Here is a 20367-nt window from a genome sequence, read left to right on the forward strand (position 1 = left end):
CTTTGCATGTGGTGGTAATGATTTCACCTAAACCAAACCTTTCTCTGGAACTTTGTTGTTGCATTTCCTTTCTGGCTGGGTTTAGGTCTGGAGCAAAGTTACTTTCAGAGCTGTGTTGTGAAGGAAAACACTCTTAAATTCAGCTTATCCCTCTGGGCACCCCAGAATGGACACTTCACACTAGTGAAGATGTTTCTTTATCCAAGAATTCCATTGTTTTAACTTCTCAAGTGAAACAAGCAAGGTTGGCTTTTCTCTGCCATAAACGTGAGGAAATGTATTGGAGGGTTCAAATAATTTGCAACCCAGGAGGTGCAGGACCACACATGAAATGAGACTTGAGCAGCTGCAGGTGTTCAGTCATGAAGTGTTGGGTGTTCTGAATAAGTTGTTTGATTTCAGTACAGACTTTGGTTTTGCCTAATTTTGAAGATGTTTAATTTGGAGTTCAAGCTGCATTGCAGTTGGGATAGCTGGGGAAAAATCCAGTGACACCTGCATCTTTGTCCCTGCATGTGCAGAAACCTGTGCTGGTTTGGAAGTGTGCAGGGGAAGGGGTTGTTGGTGTCCTTGTGCTGGAAGATGTTTGTAAAATCATAAAGTGATTGAAAAGGGACCTCAAAGCCCACCCAGCTCCACCCCTGCCATGGCAGGGACACCTCCCACTGTCCCAGGCTGCTCCCAGCCCCAGTGTCCAGCCTGGCCTTGGGCACTGCCAGGGATCCAGGGGCAGCCACAGCTGCTCTGGGCACCCTGTGCCAGGGCCTGCCCACCCTCACAGGGAACAGTTCCATCCCAGTATCCCATCTGAACCTGCTGTCTGTCAGTTTGAAGCCATTCCTTGTGTCCTGTCAATTGTAAATAATCCCTCTCCATTTTCCGTGTTGGCTCCCTTCAGGTACTGGAGGGGTTCAGTTGGGTCACTCTGGAGCCTTCTCTTTCCCAGGCTGAACAATCCCAGTTCTCCCAGACTTCATTTATGCTGAAATATAACTGAACATAATGGGTGTGAGGGTTGAGAATTTTTTTTTTTTTTGCTGTTTCACACTATGTAAATTGTGATAGTATTAAAAAAAAAAAAAACAAAAAACAAATAATCAAAGCCTCAAAATCAGTTATAAAATCAGATTCCTTAATTAATTATTTTTATTGTAATTCCTGTTGAATCTCTTCTTAACAGTCTGGGCTAATGCTTGTGTGACATATGTGGTTTACAGGACTGTTGTGCTGGCTTCTTTCAGAACTCTTGACTCTTATGATCAGGGGAGGGTCAGGTTGGATCTCAGGGGAAGGTTCTACCCCAGAGGGTGCTGGCACTGCCCAGGCTCCCCAGGGAACGGGCACAGCCCCGAGACTGCCAGAGCTCCAGGAACAACGCTCCAGGGATGCTCACTCAGGGATTGTTGGGTGTCTGTGCAGGGACAGGGGTTGGACTGATGATCCAGTCCAGAATATTCTTTGATTCTGTAATCTGGCCATCTTTCTGAAAGGCCCTCAGGCACTGATAATATGGATTAGCCTGATGGTGAAGTGCTCCTGTGAGCGTGAGGTACACATCTATCAGTCTGTTCCTTGTGCTCTGTATGTAGAAATTCCAATGCCTTCAGGAGTCAGGCTGCTTGTGCAGCTGTGACAGCTGTACCCTGCATGTGTAGGTTCATCACATCACATCACAGTGCAGCTTCAGTTGCTTCCAGCAGAGGCTGAGGTGTGTTGTGTCAGGAGGAGAAGGCCCCGCTCCAGAGTGAAGGACATGGCCATTCCCCTGACTCTGCCAATCTTCCGTAGGCTGCGCCAATGGAGCACATCCAGGGAGCTTGGAAGACCATCAGCAATGGGTTTGGACTCAAGGATTCTGTGTTTGATGGCCCCAACTGTATCTCCCCAACCATTGTGCAGCAGTTTGGTTACCAGCGCCGTGCCTCCGACGACGGCAAAATCTCGGACACGTCCAAAACCAGCAACACCATCCGTGTTTTCCTGCCCAACAAGCAGCGCACCGTGGTGAGTCTGTGCTGCCTTCAGCTCAGAAGTCCTGTCCTGTTCCCACTGCTGGGAATGTGGATGTGCATCTGGCACGAGAACTGCCCAGCTTCCAAAGGGTCTTACTGTCCTTAAGTGGTGCTCAGCACTTGGTTGGTTTTAGAGGAGGTATTTTATTTTAGACGTGCGCTCTGTCTGTATTTTGAGAAGCCATAGTGCTCTGCCCCAGTGCTGTGAATTTTCTGATGCACATGAGTACATTAAAACTCATTGTTGGCTGGCCTAGACAATGATGCCTGCATGACGCTTCTGTCATTTTCCTCACTTGGATGCCCACAGTGAAGTGTGGGGGTTAAAGCAGAAGTGAAACTTCTTGAGGGCACACTTCTGTTCACTTTCCTGGGGCTGAGTGTACCTAATAGTCTTACCCAAAGTTCCCTGGAATCTAAATTAAGCCTTTTTCTGTATTTGAGGTAACTCCATTTGTCTGTGTTTCTGTTCCTTCTATGGGCTGCCTACTTGTGTAAAATGCTGCTTAATAGAAACTCAGTCATTGTAAGAAACTGGGAGGTTATAAAATGGCTTCAGAGCGACCTTTGCACACAAGTGCAGTTTTCCTGGAATTTCTAAAGAAAGTGAGAAAATGGACTTCCACTCTTGGAAAAGCTTAAAGAAACGGTGCAGTCACTGCCTAAATGCTTTGTTGTTTTATTTCCCTTTGGTCACAGGTGAATGTGCGAAATGGGATGACCCTGCACGACTGTCTCATGAAGGCACTGAAAGTCAGAGGTCTGCAGCCAGAATGCTGTGCAGTTTTTCGACTTCTTGCAGAACCAAAAGGGTAAGACTGAAACTTCCTCCCAGAGAATGTAAAAATCTTGGGTTTGGAATAGCAGCAGTAATGTTTTCTTCTCCTCTGGCTAATTTCTTTTAAAAGCAGTCTGGTTGTGAACACTTCATGTTGCTTTCTTTGTCCTCTTCTAGGGTAACTGTCAGCTTCCTTTGTATTGGCAATTTCATTTTTGTTTTAAAGCTAAATACTGAAAATATTTAAAATGGAGGGGTTCACTCAAGTGCTTGCAGCCCCTTAAGTGAGGGTTTTGCCATGCTCTAGATGAAGTGATGCCTTCCTTCATGTTTAAGGTGCATTTCTGTGCTGTTTTTGTAGTTGGTAAATTCAGTGTCAGTGGTTCTTAGCCCACTTCCCTGTGTGCTCAGCGTTAAGGCTCTGCATCCCTCTACAGCTTCCCAATGTTTGGATTTCAGTCTCACTTCACATAGTCCCTACTTTTCTGTAGGATGCTGCTATTAAATACCAAATGATTGTTTTACAAGCTGAGGGAGTGAAGGTGTCTCATGGAGCTGGTGCACTGAACTTCGTTTCACACCTCCTAAGGCTCGGCCTTAAAGCTCCCTGCAGCCTCAGGCATTTGTGGGGTTACATCTCTGAGCAGCTGAGGCCATTCTGGGGGCAGTGCCCAAGCACCTGATAATGGCTTTTGTGTCACCGAGTCTGTCACTCATGATTTGTTACATAAATGTATCTCTGTGACTCCACTGAAGATTCCAGGTGCTTTCTGTCAGATATTTTATAAATAAGTAACATGTTAAACTGAGCAGAAAAAGAGGTGACTTGCAATGTATTCCAAGTTGCTTCTGATTTTTTTGAGTGAAAGACTCTGAAATCTATCTAGCTCACAGTAAGAGGCTAGCTGTGCTTTTTTGGGTATTTGTTTTCTCAAGAAAACTCACAAAACATAATTGTTGATGAGGCCAGACTTATCTCCAAAGTGATTTTGTTGTCCCCATTTTCTCCCTCAGAAAGAAAGTGCGTTTGGATTGGAACACAGATGCTGCCTCCCTGATTGGAGAGGAGCTGCGAGTGGACTTCCTTGACCATGTCCCACTCACCACACATAATTTTGTAAGCTTTTCCTGCTCTGTTTTCTGGTGTGAATTGTATCAACTGAACCCCAGATTTGGCCAAAGAATGTTGTGGCCATTAGACAGCTTTTGGCTTTCTGGACACGCAGGGATTTTCAGAAGTCTTGGTTGATTCCTTTGCCCTTTTCCCCCACAAATTGCATTCCCTAAGTATCAATTTGCAGTGAAATGCAAGAATTGTATTTATTACACTGGTGATCCCCAGGTGTCAGAGACTGTCAAAGCTCACGTTCTTCACAGGTCTGATGACTGCCATTTTTGTTTTATGTAAATACCTATGTCTGGAACTGTTGTGCTAAGGTATCCATGTCTTTAAAGTCCAGAAAAGGGAGAAAATTAGCATTTTCAGTCTCTGGCTCATCAGTCAAAAGAGGCTGGATAAGTTCAGCAGCTTTATTGGACTGATGGTCCAATATTTATTATTTGTACTGGATATTCAGGGCTGCTGTTAATTCTGCAGGTCATGACATTATTTTGTGAGCTGATGCTGCCTTGTAATTTGGCAGTGATCTATGGGGGAATGAAAGGCTTTACTTTGTAGTTCCTTCTCAAAAATTGATTATTTATCCCATACAAAATGAATAAATAGAAGGTGGTTTTGTGCTTTATGGTTTTTTAATTTTTAAAAATTGTTTTAAATGATTTTTTTTTACAAAGAGATAATGCTCAACTCTAACAGTTTTACCTTACATTGCTGTCTTCTCCCTGGGAAGGAACTAGGTTCCCATATTTTAGCTTTTTTCTTGTTTTGTTCTAGAAATATATTGTGGCCATCCTAAATTCTAAAGGATTGTCATTTACATCCATTAGAAAGGTTAAGATTGATTTACAAAACCTGAAAGTCACCTTACTTCTATGTTACGTTAAAAAACTACAGAAAATATTATCTGCAGCTGGTCAGCAGAAAATGAATATTTATCTCCAGATCTGGAAGAAGCTGAAATTTGGACCCATCCTCTGCATTAGGTTCTGGGGGAAGAAACCCCTTGGTTCATTTTAATACCTTTTCATACTTCAGAAGCTTTAAAGAAAACAAAGTAGGCTGCCATTTAAAAAAGTAGAAATTCCTTAGATTATTTTGATTACTAAGGAAATTATTTCTCATGCAAGGGATGTTATTGGTTAGTCATAAAAGCCAAGAGTTTTGGCTAATAAAAAAATGAGGTGGGCCTTCCAGTCTGATCCTCTTTCACCTCTTTGGTGCTGCTGAAAACAAACAAAAGCCCCAGCTCTTGGCTCACACAGCTCTGTCACCTTGCTGAGCAAAAAAATTGCTTTTGTATTTGACAGAACATTTGTCCATTTTTTTCCTTGTTTGGTAATTTTGTTTGTAAATAAAGCCTTCAGTGTTTCTAAACTTTGAAACTGGAAATCCATGCTAGAATATTGGAGTGTGGTTTTAAGCTCAGTAGCAACCTGGGGGCTCTGATAGCATTTTAACATGGTTGTTTATTTCTGTCGGGTTCTGAAGGTGCAAATCTCTGTTAATGAAGAGATAATTAGCTGGGATTAATCACTTGCTGTGTTTTCCAGGCTCGGAAGACATTTCTGAAGCTTGCCTTCTGTGACATCTGCCAGAAGTTCCTGCTCAATGGCTTCCGGTGTCAGACGTGTGGCTACAAATTCCACGAGCACTGCAGCACCAAGGTGCCAACCATGTGTGTGGACTGGAGCAACATCAGGCAGCTCTTGTAAGGACTGCTCCTTTTTCATGGCAGCAGCAGTTCTGGGTGACACTTGGTTCTGTGTCTCTGATCTCAGAGATCCTTTTGGGGCTGTTGGGAAGGCACTCCCTGTGATCAATGTGCAGAATGGTGATCTCTTGAAACAGCCAGCAATGAGTGTCTGTTCCCAGGGGAGAAGGCCATGCACATCAACTGCGTTTTGTTCTTGCTCTGGATTTTAATATTCTGGGACAAGCAAACAAACACCTTGAACAACCAGGCAGTTGCTCCAGTGCCCTCTTTTTGAACAGGGGGACAGCAATTCCTCTCACACAACACACGTTAGGAATAAACCAGGCCATGATTCAGTTGGTTTTTAGCTGTTGGAAACATTAGTGTTCTAACACTTCAACTTCTGACAGTGGTGAAAATGGTGAATGGTGGGAAAACAGGTGGAAGACAGTCCTTTCCTAATAACAGTTACAAAAAGTTGAAAATTATTGTGTTAGAAGTCCTTTTATGCAAAAGTGATAAAGCCTGTAATTGTTTTTGTGTGTCTTAGTGGTTGTATTTTTTTATATCTTGGTCATGTAGTTCTGCATTTTCTCGTAGTGTAGGATGACTTGTGCCACTTGGTGCTGCTTGGCTGTAATGGAACTTAACTGTATCAAGTACCCTTTCAGAAAAATCTGAAGTCTGATACTAGAAGATTTTTGTCTCTCAAGTTCTGAAAGAATTCGTGGAACTTTTCTTTGGGAGTCTGAAGGCAGAGGTTTTAGTTGCACACAGAGGAAAAGCATGATGTAAATACAGGAATGTGTTTGTGAAGTTAATCATGCTGCAAAGAAACAGCCCTTTAAAATTTCAGCTTTCAAGAGCATTGTACAGGAGGTAGTGTAGCAGTTGAAATTGTAATTGTTTCTGTTGATATTTCAGATTGTTCCCAAATTCAAATATCAGTGACAGTGGTGTCCCTGCACTACCTCCCTTGACAATGAGACGGATGCGGGAGTCTGTCTCCCGGATACCTGTTAGGTAAGCTTGTATTTCCTGTCATCTCTCTTTTGGGAAATACACTTCTTTCAAAACAATCAGTCCAAAGCAACTAAAGACCCCCAGCTCCTCCAAAGCAGAGCAGTCTGATAGAAGGTTGGGATGAATGTGCAAGGCAGCAACACCACTTCATCACAGGCGATTCTTTCTTGTTCTTAGATCTACCAAAGCATTGATTTGAGATTTTGTATTTTCAAGTTTTAGCCTTGAAATTTTAAGGTAGAGTATTAAAGGCTTTTTGGAGACCTTTGTTTTCCTGCCGAAGAAAATCCAAGGCTCCCTTTTGGTGTTTTTGTGAATTAATTTTATTCTGTCTGATCAGGTAGTGTGCACAGAGTCTCACGGTGGATGATTCACATCCATAACTAAAATAATGCTCTGATATTATGATGATAGATAGGAGTTTAAAGAGAGAAGAGTGGGAACTGAAAATACGCTCCTCTTAAAAAAAATTCTCATACCTAAAGAGAACATTCCTGTAGTTTTAAGTGCTGAAATGAAACCTGTGTCCCTTTCCAAGGGGCCTGGCCCCTGACCCTAACGTGTGCCTGTATTCTTTCCCTTGAAATTCTAGAGGCTGAAGAGAGCAGGCCAGCTTTTGGGTTTTTTTACACTCATTTGAAAAATCTGGTCAGGAATGAGGCACAGAGCACGTAGCTGACTTATAAATGGTTCTATGTATTTATTTCTTTATTTTAATGGGAACTGCATCAGGAATTCATCTTTGCCACCTTACTTTCATTTCCAGTGTTGTTGAACAGTGACTTACTAACTTTTTAGATGTTTGGAAGGGTTTTGTGAAGGCTGGTCTGTTTCAGTTAGGATACATTTTTGTTTTGGGATCCTTATGGTGTGAGTGGCCTTAGCTGTGATTTATAACTCTTTGTTAAGCTGGATTTTAGTCTTGGCCTCCTTTTTAACTGGTGTTGGGTTTCATGACTTCCTTGCTGGCTGTTCTGTGCAAACCATTGAACAGTCTTGCAAATCTTTACAAATTCAGGGCTTAGCTCTTAAGCTGTGCATTTAACAGGCTTGAAATGAGCAGTTTGTTTAATTTCACAGTCCTGAATTCATCTCTCAGAGCCAGTGTTTTGTCAGTCTATTAAATGTGATTTGATGGGAATTGAGGTGAACTGTGGCAAAATTTGTAACAGCAAAAACAGGCCTCCGCTAAACACACAAATATGTGAGCTGACAAGATCTTCAAGTTTTTCAAATTTATTTCTTAAATTAAACTGGGAATGATTCAGCTGACCAAATAGTTTAGTTGATGTGTAAATCTCAGCTTTTTCTCTGCTTGGAATTGTGTGCGTATTGCTTTTGGACAGGTTACACTGAACAGGGTTTTTCCCTTGCCAGAGAGAAAAAAAATAACCACAACTCTGTCTCTCTTTCCTTCTCAGCTCCCAGCACAGGTATTCTACACCTCATGCCTTCACTTTCAACCCATCCAACCCTTCCTCTGAGGGCTCTCTGTCCCAAAGACAGCGCTCCACCTCCACCCCAAACGTGCACATGGTCAGCACCACGATGCCTGTGGACAGCCGGATCATCGAGGTAAGGCTGGGGGCAAAGAGCACAGAGCTCAGCCCAAACTGCCACTGCCTATTCCCAGCCACTGGGGGGTTTTCCTTCCTGCCTTTCTCTCTTTTCCTCACTGTTTGCCTCAGCTGGCTGAATCCCGAGGAGTTCAGGAGGCACATTTGTATGAGAGGTCAATAATTAATTCTTGCAGTCTATCGCCTTTGCTGGAGTAATTGGTAAATTCTAGGGGTGTGTAAAGATAGGGTGGAGCTGAACAACTGAGCTCAGCTTTGTGTAGAAATGCTTTTTTTAGGCATGTCTGAAAATGTTCTTCCAAATTTTAAAATCTGGGTTTGTGGGGTTGCTGGTGTTAATTTTAGATTGGATTCAAGGTGCCCCAAGTTTGGGTGTAGTTCTTGGACTTGGAATGCTCGGGTCAAAGCTTCCTGGTGAGCTATTCTGAGTTACACTTGTATGGAATTAATGGCAATTCTGGGCTTGTGGGCTGATGCCAGCTCTGTCTGAGACTTTCTGCTGTTCTTGCCTTCAAGCACCTTTTTCTTGTGTTTTCCTACCTTGGACTGACAGTGAGGGGCATCTCTTGGAAATCAGGCCTAAAGTGGTTGGGTTTGCTGAATTTTGTTTTGTGATCGCCTTAACAAACTGGTGTGCAGGAAGGGCTGGCAGAAGAAAGTGCTGAGCTGCAGGACTTGGGAGAGAGAGCAAACACTGTTTGCTGCTTTTGCCTCTGGAATAGTTTAAAAATTCTGGAGGCCAAGCAAAAGCCTTTGGCTGTTGAGTTCACCTGTGTCTTCAGATGGTGATTTATGGACTTGAGTGAAGTGTGGAGGTGCTCTGAAGTGAGTTAGAGAATTCCTCTGGACCTTGGCAGCAGAACAAAAGTGCCCTGCTGCCCCAGGAAGCCTTTTTGGTCAGAGGCTTTGTGTCAGCTGGGTTTATGGGGAAAGCTGTCTCCACCTTTTTCTTTGGGTTTCCTGGGCTCCCAGCCCTTTTTGCTGCTTCAGAGGCCTGGCTGACCATCTCTGATGGAACAAACCACAATGAAGCTCTCAAGAAAATCTGAATTACTGACTTTGGTAGGGTGGTGGATCTTGAAGGAGACACTGCCTTCTTTATGCAGAGCAGTAAAGACAGAAATACTTTCTATTCTGCCTCTTTGCATTATCCTAAAAATAGTTCTTGTGTCCTAAAGGCTTTTGAAAGGCCCCAAAGCAAAGCAGAAAGCAGAGACTTTCTAGTACACCAGGACAAAAACCATCATAAAAAAGTGATTACCCAAGGATAGATCCTAGTGAACCTCTGGGTTTGAGCAATACTTAAAAATTTTACTGCACTTAATTATCATTCATCAAGCAAATTAGGTTACTTTTGTTTTTTTCATTTAACCTAACATTGAGTTTTAAATTTTTTTTTATACTTCCTCTGTTCTTTTCTTTTATTTCTTACTGTGTTGGCCTAGAATAACAGCCTGAATGCTTCTCCCAGCTCCTGGTGCAGACGCTTTTGTTTGAGGGGAAGAGTAGGTATTTCCTTGGTGCCTTTTGTTTTCTTGTGATTAACAAGATTGCTATAACTTATAAGCCATGGCAGTGTCCACGTGAAGTGTTTAATCTGGAGCTGATTTGATGAGAATCTTTCCAGCATGTTTATACTCAAATATTTAGGCTGTTAATGGGAAGAGGCAAATTGATAAAGAGTTTCATGTTTAGTTTAGCTGGCTGAATTCATTCTCCTCTGAATGTGAATAGGCTTGGATTAGAATGCATTGGGTCACACAGCCTTTAAAGCAAAACCTTCTCAAAACACATCCATTGTGTGGCTTTTTCCCCTCTGGAAATGATTTTTATTGACTGTACCCATCCAAAGCCCTGGGATTAAGAACATGTTGTACTGCTTTTATTCCCATCAAAGTAACGTTGACAGACTACAGCACTGGGGATGGTGTTATTTGTGTTGTAAGAACAGCTTTGAAAAACAGAGGGTTTGATTTGTTTGCTGTTGAATTCAGAAGCAAATAAGCAAATATTCACATCAGGACTGAAGCTCAAAAATGCTTTTTCAAAGTAAGAGCTCCATATAGATAAGTATGAGAAACAGTTTAAATTCTTTAGTTATCCTTTGCCAGCTTCCTTGAAAGTGATTACATTCTCAGGCTGGTGTACAAAACCAATCACTTTTTGTTATTCTGGCTCTGAAAGGTTTTTATTATCCTTAAATTGAACAAAACTAGTAAATTGAAGAGTTCTTCATTGGTTGTTCATGCAGATTTTAATCTACTCAGATGTGGAGCAGTGGCAATCTGCAAGAAAGCTGTACTTGGTCCAGCCTGCATGAATGCAATTAATTAGCTAAAACAATGTATTTCATAACTGAATCTTTGCTAAGGATAATTTTAATTTGAAACCGTGGAGTGGAATGTGGGCTTGTTCTGTCCTCCTATGAAATCTTACATTTATTATTCTACTAATTAGTTGGAGAGTTTGCATTGACTTCTGTTAACTCTGACAGTGTTTAACCTCTCTGTAGTGCATGTTCTTGCTTTGTACTCACACAGTCCCTGGATATTTTCCCTTTCCTGTTTGTACTTTGGGATAATACAAATGGCAGGTGAGAAAAGCTGTGCAGTGCTGTTTGTCAGAGCTTAGTTCTCTCTTGTGCATGGCTGTAGAGTTGTGTTGTGCCCGTGGCATGAGGTGACACTTGTGGCACTGTCCTGGTGACCTGTGGGAAAACACTGCTCAAATGCCAAATTCCCTGTGGGAATGTGCTTGGGAAAGGAGAGGGGGTTTGTGTAGGGGCACTTCTTTGTGATGGAGCCTTCTTTGGGGGTTGAAGCAGTATGTGGAGTTATTTTACAATGGATATTGAGTTGGAATATTTTGGGGGGGTTGAAAGTCCTATTTTAAGCCAAGAGCTGTTTGGGAGTTTGTCCCCTGGGGACAGAGGCCACCTCAGGAGCTCTGTCCACACCTGGAACATGAGCACGAAGTGCAGGGGGAATGCAGACAGTGTTGCTGCTGGTTCTTCTTGTTTTGTGTTCTTTTTTTTTTTTCTCTTTGTGGTAGCAGTTCTTTCGATATGCTGTGAATCTCTTCCCTGTTTTGTAAGAGCTCACAAATTGCATGGGTTTCCTGCAGGATTGGTGTGATGAACAAATCCCCAATCCTGGAGCTGTTGGCCAGTACTGTATTGCACTTGACCAAAACTGGCACAGCAATTCCCACACCAGCCCTGTTTGTTCCTTTGTGTGCTCTCTTACATTTATTAACTTTATTCTCCATCTTCTGTGTTGCAGGATGCAATTCGAAGCCATAGTGAATCAGGTATGGTTTCAAAAATGAAAACGTTTTCTAGTCTGATTTGATTTGGTTGTTTTCTTGTTCATAAACTCTTTTCTTCTTAAAGCCTCACCCTCTGCTCTGTCTGGAAGTCCTAACAATATGAGCCCAACTGGCTGGTCTCAGCCTAAAACCCCAGTCCCAGCCCAAAGAGAGAGAGCCCCTGGATCTAACACACAAGAAAAAAACAAAATTGTAAGTGAGGTGATAATTCTTTTAAATAAAAAATCAGTTAAACTGTGCTGGGAGGAGTGGTGTGGTGGGATAAATTTCTGCACTAAGAGGTGCAGGTAATCTTGGATTGCTCTGCACTCTGTATACAGGAGCAATTTAATTGTAATTAATTTGGGAATGATGGCACACTTGCCTTGGGTTATAAATAATCAGAACAACGTGTTCTGGGTTGCAGATGAATTTCAAGCAGTGCTGTGACATTGTCAGTGCAGGTCCAAGGATTACCTTTTAAAATCTTTAGAGGTTGCATCTTTATGATTCAGTTTTAATAGATTTAAAATTGGCTTTATTAGTACTATTTCAACTGTGGTGTTTCCATAGAAGGTGGATAATTACAATGCCTTCATTTTCATTGGTGAGTCATGTGTCTCAGGGAAAAAGAGATTTTACAGAATGCAACTTTTCCCTCAAAAGGTTTGATTTAAATGGGGGGAGGGGAGAAGAGTTACAGTAATAATTGATAGTATTTTGATATTTTTGAAGACTGCTAAGCTTTCACTATGAAAATACAGTTGCTTAGTGGGATTCACAGATTTTGCTCACTTAGACATTTGAGAATTTTGCACTCATCTGTTTGGCTTATTCCATTTAAATATGTAAGAGTTCCAGAATTTTAGCATTGTACTTTTGAAGAAACCACTTTCTTAAGTATTTCAGATGTTTAACAATAATTGATCATAAAATATATGTTCCTTTTAGGATCTCAGATTAGGGTTTAATTTCCTAGTGCAGACCATTGTGATAAATAGTTCAAGGCATCCAAGAAAATGTGGGGATTTGTTGTTTGGGGTTTTTTTTAAAAAACCCACCACCCCTCCTAAACTGAGGAGAAAAACAAAAATCCAAACTGCAGGACAAACCCCTCAGGGTTTTCAGATCATCTTGAACTTGTGTGAAGGAAGTTATTTAGGTTTTTTTTGTGTGTATAATGCAAGTGATTAAAAATTAAATCCCTGTGAATTGTTGTTACAGAGGCCTCGTGGACAGAGAGATTCCAGTTATTACTGGGAAATAGAAGCCAGTGAAGTGATGCTCTCCACCAGGATAGGCTCAGGCTCTTTTGGGACAGTTTACAAGGGCAAGTGGCACGGTGAGTCCTCATCTGGGGGGACAGCAACCCAGGGAAGGTGGATTTTATGGTGCTTGAGTGCTCATCTGCCTCCAAAGGCAAAGGGAAAATGGATTTAGGGGTGCTGGGTGCTCATCCTCCACCTTTCTCCAGGCAGAAACAGGAACTGCTTTGTAAGAGCAACACTGGGATTAAAGCAAAGCACAGACACCAAAACCTGAATCTCACAATGGCGTCTCCATTTTCATTCCACTGATCTCTTCATTCCCCTGTTCCACACCAGCTTGCTTTCTGAAAAGGATTTACTTTTTATTAGCTGGGAAATTCCACAGCCTGCTGTTAAATTATGTTTACCTTCTGCCTTTGTGGTTTAGGTGGCATGCTTCATTTCAAGGTGGGATGGAAAGGAAATCAGCATAAATTGTGGAATATTTTTCAATGAAAAACTGCTTAATGGGAGAGTTTGATCTGTAGGTAGTGGGAATACTTTGAAAACAGGCACCCTGAAGAGCTGCAGAATTTGTTTCCAAATTCATGGCTTGTGATTTTGAAAAGAAACACAGAGAAACTCCTCCAGGCCCCAGTTTAAACAGCAGTATTGACAGGGAAGAAAAAAAAGCTGATAAAACAAATCTGGAAACTTAACCTGCTGCCCTCTACTTATAATGAGTAAATACTTGCATGTCTTGAAGCCCAAATACTGTCAGCAGCAAGGGAAAAACACTATTGTTACACTAAAAGTAATGAACAGTTTCTGATTTTCATTATGGAACTGAAATAGCACACAGAAATCAAGAGGAAAAATAAGTTCAGCAAGATTTTGTAATAAAAAATAAATTCATAGTGAGATTTATTTTGATAGAACATTAACACTTCTTCAAGTATCAAGAATTAATTAATTTAAAAATTTCTGTATGAAGGAGAGAATGTTAGGTGTAAACTTCAAATGAAGTTTATACATATAAACACTTCATTTTTTAAATTTGATAATAAAACCACAAAGGTGTGTGTCCATATGTCCTGCAAAAAAGCATTCTAGCCAAATATAGCCCTTAAAAATAGAAGGGAGGTATGTGAATAATTAATTAATGACTTTTTCCATTAGACTGCAGTTCAGCTAAATTAATTGGTTGATACCACAGAAATTTGTCTGCAGGGCAATCTTGACCTTTGTACAAATTAGTAGAGGTGTGCTATGCACAAATGAGGAATTTTAATTACATATCAATGTTATTTTGAAGAGGAAGGGGAAGCTGCATTTTCAGTAACTTTTGTGGTAATTCATTTCCAGGGGATGTAGCAGTGAAGATCCTAAAGGTTGTAGACCCTACCCCAGAACAGTTCCAGGCTTTCAGGAATGAAGTGGCTGTCCTGAGGTGAGATGGTGTTTCACTGCTGAATTCTGATATTCCAGGTGCTGCATTTGACTCCCAGCCCTCCTTGGAGCCTTCTGGCCCACTGTTCTGTGTGTGATAGGCACAAAAAGCACATTTCCAGGGAAGAATAAAAAAGGCAGCCATAGTTCAGAGTATTTTTGTGGTCTCTTAACACCCACATTGTTCAGGCCACACTGGGCAGTAAAGGTGAGGATTAATAAATTCGGCCCTAATTCTCACCACCAGACAACACTTGAACTGTTCCTCTTCAAATTGCAGCATAACTTTTTTTTTCCCCCCTTAAACATAACATTGATCAGTGTAACTGTTTTCTGCTTTCAAATCCTGAGGCTTTTATTGTCTAATGAAGTGTCTGTGATGTTACTCTTGAAAAAGAACCAAGTAGATACAGAAAAACCATCTTCTCATCTGATAATTCCTTTAGGGTTTATAGTTATCCTTTGGTTTCTTCTTGGGATTCAGTCTTCTACCTAAAGCTGGCACTTTCTTCCAGCTTTCAGGGTGATTTCTGTCATTCCAATCTTTTCTAATACCACTTGCAAGTGTGGCTGTTGCTTATCGATGTCAAACCATTTAAATTTTCAGACATCCTTTTCTCAAATGTTGATTTTTAAATAACTAAAGGGAAGTATTGTAACTAAAAAGAAAAAAAAAAACAGCTAAAAAATGGCAACTGTGGTATATTTTAATTATTTGCAAGCCCAAACTTCACTCACACATTGGCCTAAGATTGTGAAGGTGAAATCATTCAGCCAGGGGTGCATTTGAGAAACCTTTGAAAGGATTTTTGACGCAGCTGCTGATTTCTCTTGGTGCTCCTCTGTTAGGAAGACCCGGCACGTGAACATCCTGCTCTTCATGGGCTACATGACCAAGGACAACCTGGCCATTGTCACGCAGTGGTGCGAGGGCAGCAGCCTCTACAAACATCTGCACGTGCAGGAGACCAAGTTCCAGATGTTCCAGCTGATCGACATCGCCCGCCAGACGGCGCAGGGCATGGAGTGAGTGGGGCTGCCTTCGTCCCAGCCCTGCGGAGCGCCCAGACGGGCACCAAGGAGACATTCCCCCCTCAGCACTGCTGGATGTAGCTGTGCTTTCATGTGGTTCTTTTTCCCCACAGATTCTTGCCTTAACTCTTGTCTTTCACCACTTCTGTTTTCTCTGTTTTACCTGCTGTTACAGCTTGAGGTCCTGCTGTAGTGCAACAGGTGAAATCCTGTTCCAAATACAGAACGAAGGGGCTTTTCCTCCCGGGTTACTGTAACACTGCAGCATTTGGCAAACTCACTGATACCCTGTGAGATGAGGGGTGGCTGCTCTGTTCCACAGGACTCACCCAGATGGATTTGGAAGCATTTCCAGCTGTCTGAGTTGCTCCAGGCCCCACCTCTTTGCTTTCAGCCCTTGTTCTGATGTTGGGAGCACAGAAGTGGCTGCTGCTGCTGCCAGAGCTCGTTCATTTTGTAGATCATTGCCCAGGTTTCCAGTCAGACAGCAGAAAACTGGGCCCATTTAAATGAAGGGAGTTTGGAAGAGTCAGCTTCCAAAACAGGGTACAGATTTCATGGATAGGAGGACAGTCTCAGTTCTCCAGGGTTCATGGAACTTGTGCCACTCCTTCCTGACATTTCTTTATTGCACTGAGCACAGCTCCATGTCTTTGTTCCCAAAGTAGACTCGTGGAAAGCCAGAGGTGTGTCAAGGGGTGGGGTGTGTAATAAACTGAATAAACTGTCTGTGGGGAATGAAAGTGCTCTCTGTGAGCAGCCCTGCTAATGGCTCTTCTGCTTTTCCCTTCACAGCTATTTACATGCAAAGAACATCATCCACAGAGACATGAAATCCAATAGTATCCTTCCTGAATCTTGCTTCTCTGCGGGGAGGGAGGGATTTGTTGCTAATGTGGAGCTTTCTGTGGGGGGTTGCAATAGCTATTTTAAATAGATTTATATGTATAAATACCAGTGGGTAATCCCTGTTGATGAGCTAGCAAGGACTGCCCCAGCACATCTGTGTTTGTTTACCACACTTGGGATAAAGATGTGCAACAGCTGTGGCTCCAGAAGGCTCTTATTTTACTTAAATGGGGTTTATTCAGTCCTCTGGTACCCAAATGCTGCTCTCCTCCTTGATGGGAGGTGTGTGTGCCTGTTCATCTGTGTGCACACATGGGTTTGTTTCTGTTTCTTGTGTATTTTTAATATATTTAGAACTCCTCATTTGACTGGCAGAAATGAAGCCAAAAATCTTACTTGAAACACAAGAAAGGGCAGCCTTTTACCATTCTATTTCGTGCATAAATATCTATTTGGTAGCACATCTGGAGTGAAAATGTTGTGAGCTGATGTCTTCCACCTTTGAAATGCCTGCTTTTGGAATTACCAGGACATCCATGGAGCTACCAGCAGGAACTGGGGCTTCCTTCTGTCCAGTGTGAGCAGGATGTTTTGACAGATGTCATCATAAGAAAAATCTGCTGAGTTCAGTAGTTCCAGCATGTCAGTGGATTCCATTTTCAGTTAAACTAAAGAAAAAAACCAAACCAAAACAAACAGAAAACAAACAAACAAACAAAAGCAACAAAAAAAAACAAACAAAAAAAAGAACCCGAGCAAACAAAAAAAAGCCACAAAAAATTCCACAACCAATTATTTTACTGTATAGGAGGCATGAAATTTGTGATTCCTAGTAATGATGATCATTTTTGTGAAATAAATTAGCTCATGGAAATGAGGAGTCAGTCATGTTTATATTTCTGCATTATCTTTCTGAAGTTAAAACATTCTTAAGTGAAATTGTTAAATGGTATCTTCCTAAGATAACCCCAGCAATGAAAATGCTGGTCCCAGTAACAGACCCATGAAGGAGATAATTATAAGTAGTGTGGATATATTTTCAGTTAAAATCATAGTTCAGACTCAGGAAATCTGGCAGAGAACTTTATGGAAATAGATTTTATTTTGATACTTCTCCTTGTAATTGTTTTTTTCTTATTTTTCTGAGTTGTGAGAGCTCTGTACTGTTTCTCTTTCTCAGCAGCAGTTATTTAAGGAGCTGCAGCCATGGAGGGTAATGAACTGTTGATTTGTCCTAGCTCACCATAAAGATAAATCTACAAATAATGCTGGAACATCTGCTCCGGTTTAGTGTTAAATATTAATTTAAGCATGGCTGCCATAAAATCTCTTTTTCTTCGTTTCACATGGAGCACACAGCAGGTTTAAATAAAACAAGCAGCACTTGCTAGTCAGGTCAGAAAATACAGAACTGTTGACTGAATTGTTTGCACTTTCTTTAACAAAAATACAGATATATTTCTTCATGAAGGCCTCACAGTGAAAATAGGAGACTTTGGTCTGGCAACTGTAAAATCCAGGTGGAGTGGGTCCCAGCAGGTGGAGCAGCCCACGGGCTCGATCCTGTGGATGGTGAGCAAAACATTCCCTGCTTTGAAATCTCCTCCTCATGCCTGTCTGCCCCTTGAACATTCAGGCCTGTAAATCCTGTGGAGATCTTTATTCCAGCCCTAGGACGAGTCAAAATGGAAGTGCTGGAAGGATTAATTGTGCAAAGTAGGCACCAGGCATTTTCCATTGGGCTTTGTGAGTTACTTGAAATATTTAGGGCTGCCAGTATATCTGGAAATATGTATTAAAAATATCAGGATGCTTGGCTAAGACAAGCTCTGTGAAATACACACATCACCTGAAACAAACTTCCAGAAACAGGAATGTTCATTTCCTTAAAAAAATGGTACAAAAAGCTAATTTTTAAAAATGTTTCCATAAAAGGGTTTAAAACTAATTTACCCAATGCTAATGAATTTATTTGTATACATGACACAGACCTAGGGGGGGGGAAAAAAAAACCCCAACGTTGCTTATTTGCTTGTTGCAGGCTTTTTAAAAAAATGTATTTATTTTAGTCATTTATAGCCCATCTTTGCTGAGCTGTCATGGAGGGGAGGTTTTTTCTGTTTCCTTGCAAGTTCCTGTGACCCCTTACTGTGGTTTTCATGCTGTTGTACTCTAGTGCTTTGCTCAATAATTCTGAAGGGTTTCTTTAGGAGGGGAAAAAAATCTTAGCCAATGGGAAAGTTCTTTTGCTGCTTCACACCTTGTTTTGTTCAATCATCTGACGTGTTTATTTTAAGAACCTTCATAATTTTGCAAATACGTTAAAATGTTCCTGCATTTCTTCCCTGATCTTCAATATGTGCTGTTTTGTGTTTGGCTTTTGCGTTTCCCGACCATGTTTTGGTACCAGTTTACATGAAATTAGAATTTTGTGGTTTTCCCCTCTAACCTTTGATACCAGGTTAAGAACTGATGGTGAAATTCAGGCTCGGTTCTGTGTAACAGGAGTCAATAAACATTGCAAATCCAAATAATACTTTTTTCTAATGGCAAAATACTTGTTCAGTTGAAGCATTGATATTTTTGTGTGGTCTGATCTGTATTGGTATTTTTAACAAGATGTGAAGTAGTCTTGCTCCAGAGCCTTAGGTAAAGTTATCAAAGATTTGGGGGTACCCTTTGCTCACTCATGTGTAGCTGAGCTCACTGTCTGCTTCCCGAATACTTTCCCTCCTCTTGTGCTTTCTGGTTTTGTTCATCATTTGTTTTTTCCCCCTGCCAGGCCCCCGAAGTGATCCGGATGCAGGACAGCAACCCCTTCAGCTTCCAGTCAGATGTCTACTCCTATGGAATAGTGCTGTATGAGCTGATGACAGGAGAGCTGCCCTACTCCCACATCAACAACAGAGATCAGGTGAGGAACCCTCTGGGAGCACTCCTGTTTATTTCTGGCCGTGGCATGCCCCCTTGGCCTCCAGAAACCAGGATAAGTACAAATGCAAACCAACTGAGGTGGTGTTGACAACCTGCTTTGTTTCAGCAGCAAGTGTGTAACTGAATGTTCACCTCAGTATTGACAGTCTGGGTACTCAAAGGAAAATAAAAAGTCCTTGTTTATGTAAACCTTTGAAGTGCCCTGTTAATATATTCCCAGGTTACAGCTTTTGCTGCACGGTAAAATATTGGTTTGTACAGTTGCAGTTATGGGAAATTGTCATTTTGGTGTTAAATATGCTGCTGCTGCATTGGATTAGTGCTTTTTACTAAGGGGAAAAAACCCAGTATCTATTGTCCAACCTTTGAATATTGAACGTTTATTTAGTTTTTACCAGGCTGTACTGTTAGCAGCCAAACCTGCAGGGCTCTGTTGGTGCCCCTGGGGACTGGGTTCCATCACCTCGGGGGGCATTAAAGCTGCCCAGCAGTGAGGCCCCTTGTGTGACCTGGCTTTGTGCTGTTGTTTTGCAGATCATTTTCATGGTTGGCCGGGGCTATGCTTCCCCAGACCTCAGCAAGCTGTACAAGAACTGCCCCAAAGCCATGAAGAGGCTCGTAGCAGATTGTTTGAAGAAAGTTAGGGAAGAACGACCTCTGTTCCCACAGGTGAGTGGGCTGTCCTGCACAGGTTTATAGAGAGCCATTAGCACACACCAGAGTCTGCTCAGATAGAAATTTTGGTTAATAGGAAGTGCAGCCTGTGTCCTGATTTTGTGTTTATCCATAATGCAGCTTTCTTGGCAGTTTGTGTTTTGTTTGGACTCGTAGGTTCTGTGAAGTCCATGAAACACAACGTGCAGCATGTGCAGGCTGAGGCTGTGCTGGGCTAACGCAGAGCAGGCTTTCAGCACCTGACCTGTCTAGAGATGAGCCAAACCCCACCCTCACACGAAAGAAGTGAAATCTGTCTCTGCATGTCCATGTGATTTTAGAGTAGGCTTGAGGGGAATGAGAGGCCACTCCTCCTTTCCTTCCTCACAACTCTGAACGAGCACACAAAATCCACAGGGGGGAATGTAAATTCATGTGGCAGTTTTTGGTGTCTTTACAAGGGATGCTTTGTTTTCCTATCACTATGGGGATGGGGAAGATACTTTCTTATACTCATTAAATAATTAATTAAATATTAGCAGGTCCAGAAATACAACTTCTTCCTGTTGCAATCAAGCATTGCTTAGAAAGTACTTTCTAAATGTCAGGCACAAGATGCAGTTCCTTCCCTGTTACTCTACTGGAGGATGGTTTCGATGGTCGTTAATTGATCCTAATGTCTGTGAATTGATG

The 20367-nt window shown here is 41.8% G+C and overlaps 1 protein-coding gene across 3 annotated transcripts in view; it reads left to right on the top strand.

Annotated features, from left to right (window-relative positions):
• Nucleotides 1-20367, top strand: part of RAF1 (Raf-1 proto-oncogene, serine/threonine kinase) — a 37433-nt gene that overhangs the window by 15789 nt on the left and 1277 nt on the right. The window contains exons 3-18 of one of the 3 annotated variants that reach the window (XM_062500793.1): nt 1789-2004; nt 2712-2824; nt 3805-3907; nt 5461-5618; nt 6528-6626; nt 8048-8201; nt 9649-9708; nt 11485-11512; nt 11595-11722; nt 12734-12851; nt 14122-14206; nt 15055-15231; nt 16033-16079; nt 17540-17658; nt 18869-19000; nt 19555-19689. In XM_062500793.1, coding sequence (XP_062356777.1) covers nt 1798-2004; nt 2712-2824; nt 3805-3907; nt 5461-5618; nt 6528-6626; nt 8048-8201; nt 9649-9708; nt 11485-11512; nt 11595-11722; nt 12734-12851; nt 14122-14206; nt 15055-15231; nt 16033-16079; nt 17540-17658; nt 18869-19000; nt 19555-19689 — 1863 coding nt within the window. In that variant the 5' untranslated portion in view covers nt 1789-1797. The remainder of the gene's footprint in view (nt 1-1788; nt 2005-2711; nt 2825-3804; nt 3908-5460; nt 5619-6527; nt 6627-8047; nt 8202-9648; nt 9709-11484; nt 11513-11594; nt 11723-12733; nt 12852-14121; nt 14207-15054; nt 15232-16032; nt 16080-17539; nt 17659-18868; nt 19001-19554; nt 19690-20367) is intronic. The other 2 variants (XM_062500794.1, XM_062500796.1) reach the window with 2 other exon arrangements.

This window comes from Cinclus cinclus, chromosome 12 (assembly GCF_963662255.1).
Source record: "Cinclus cinclus chromosome 12, bCinCin1.1, whole genome shotgun sequence".
NCBI classification, from domain to species: Eukaryota; Metazoa; Chordata; class Aves; order Passeriformes; family Cinclidae; genus Cinclus; species Cinclus cinclus.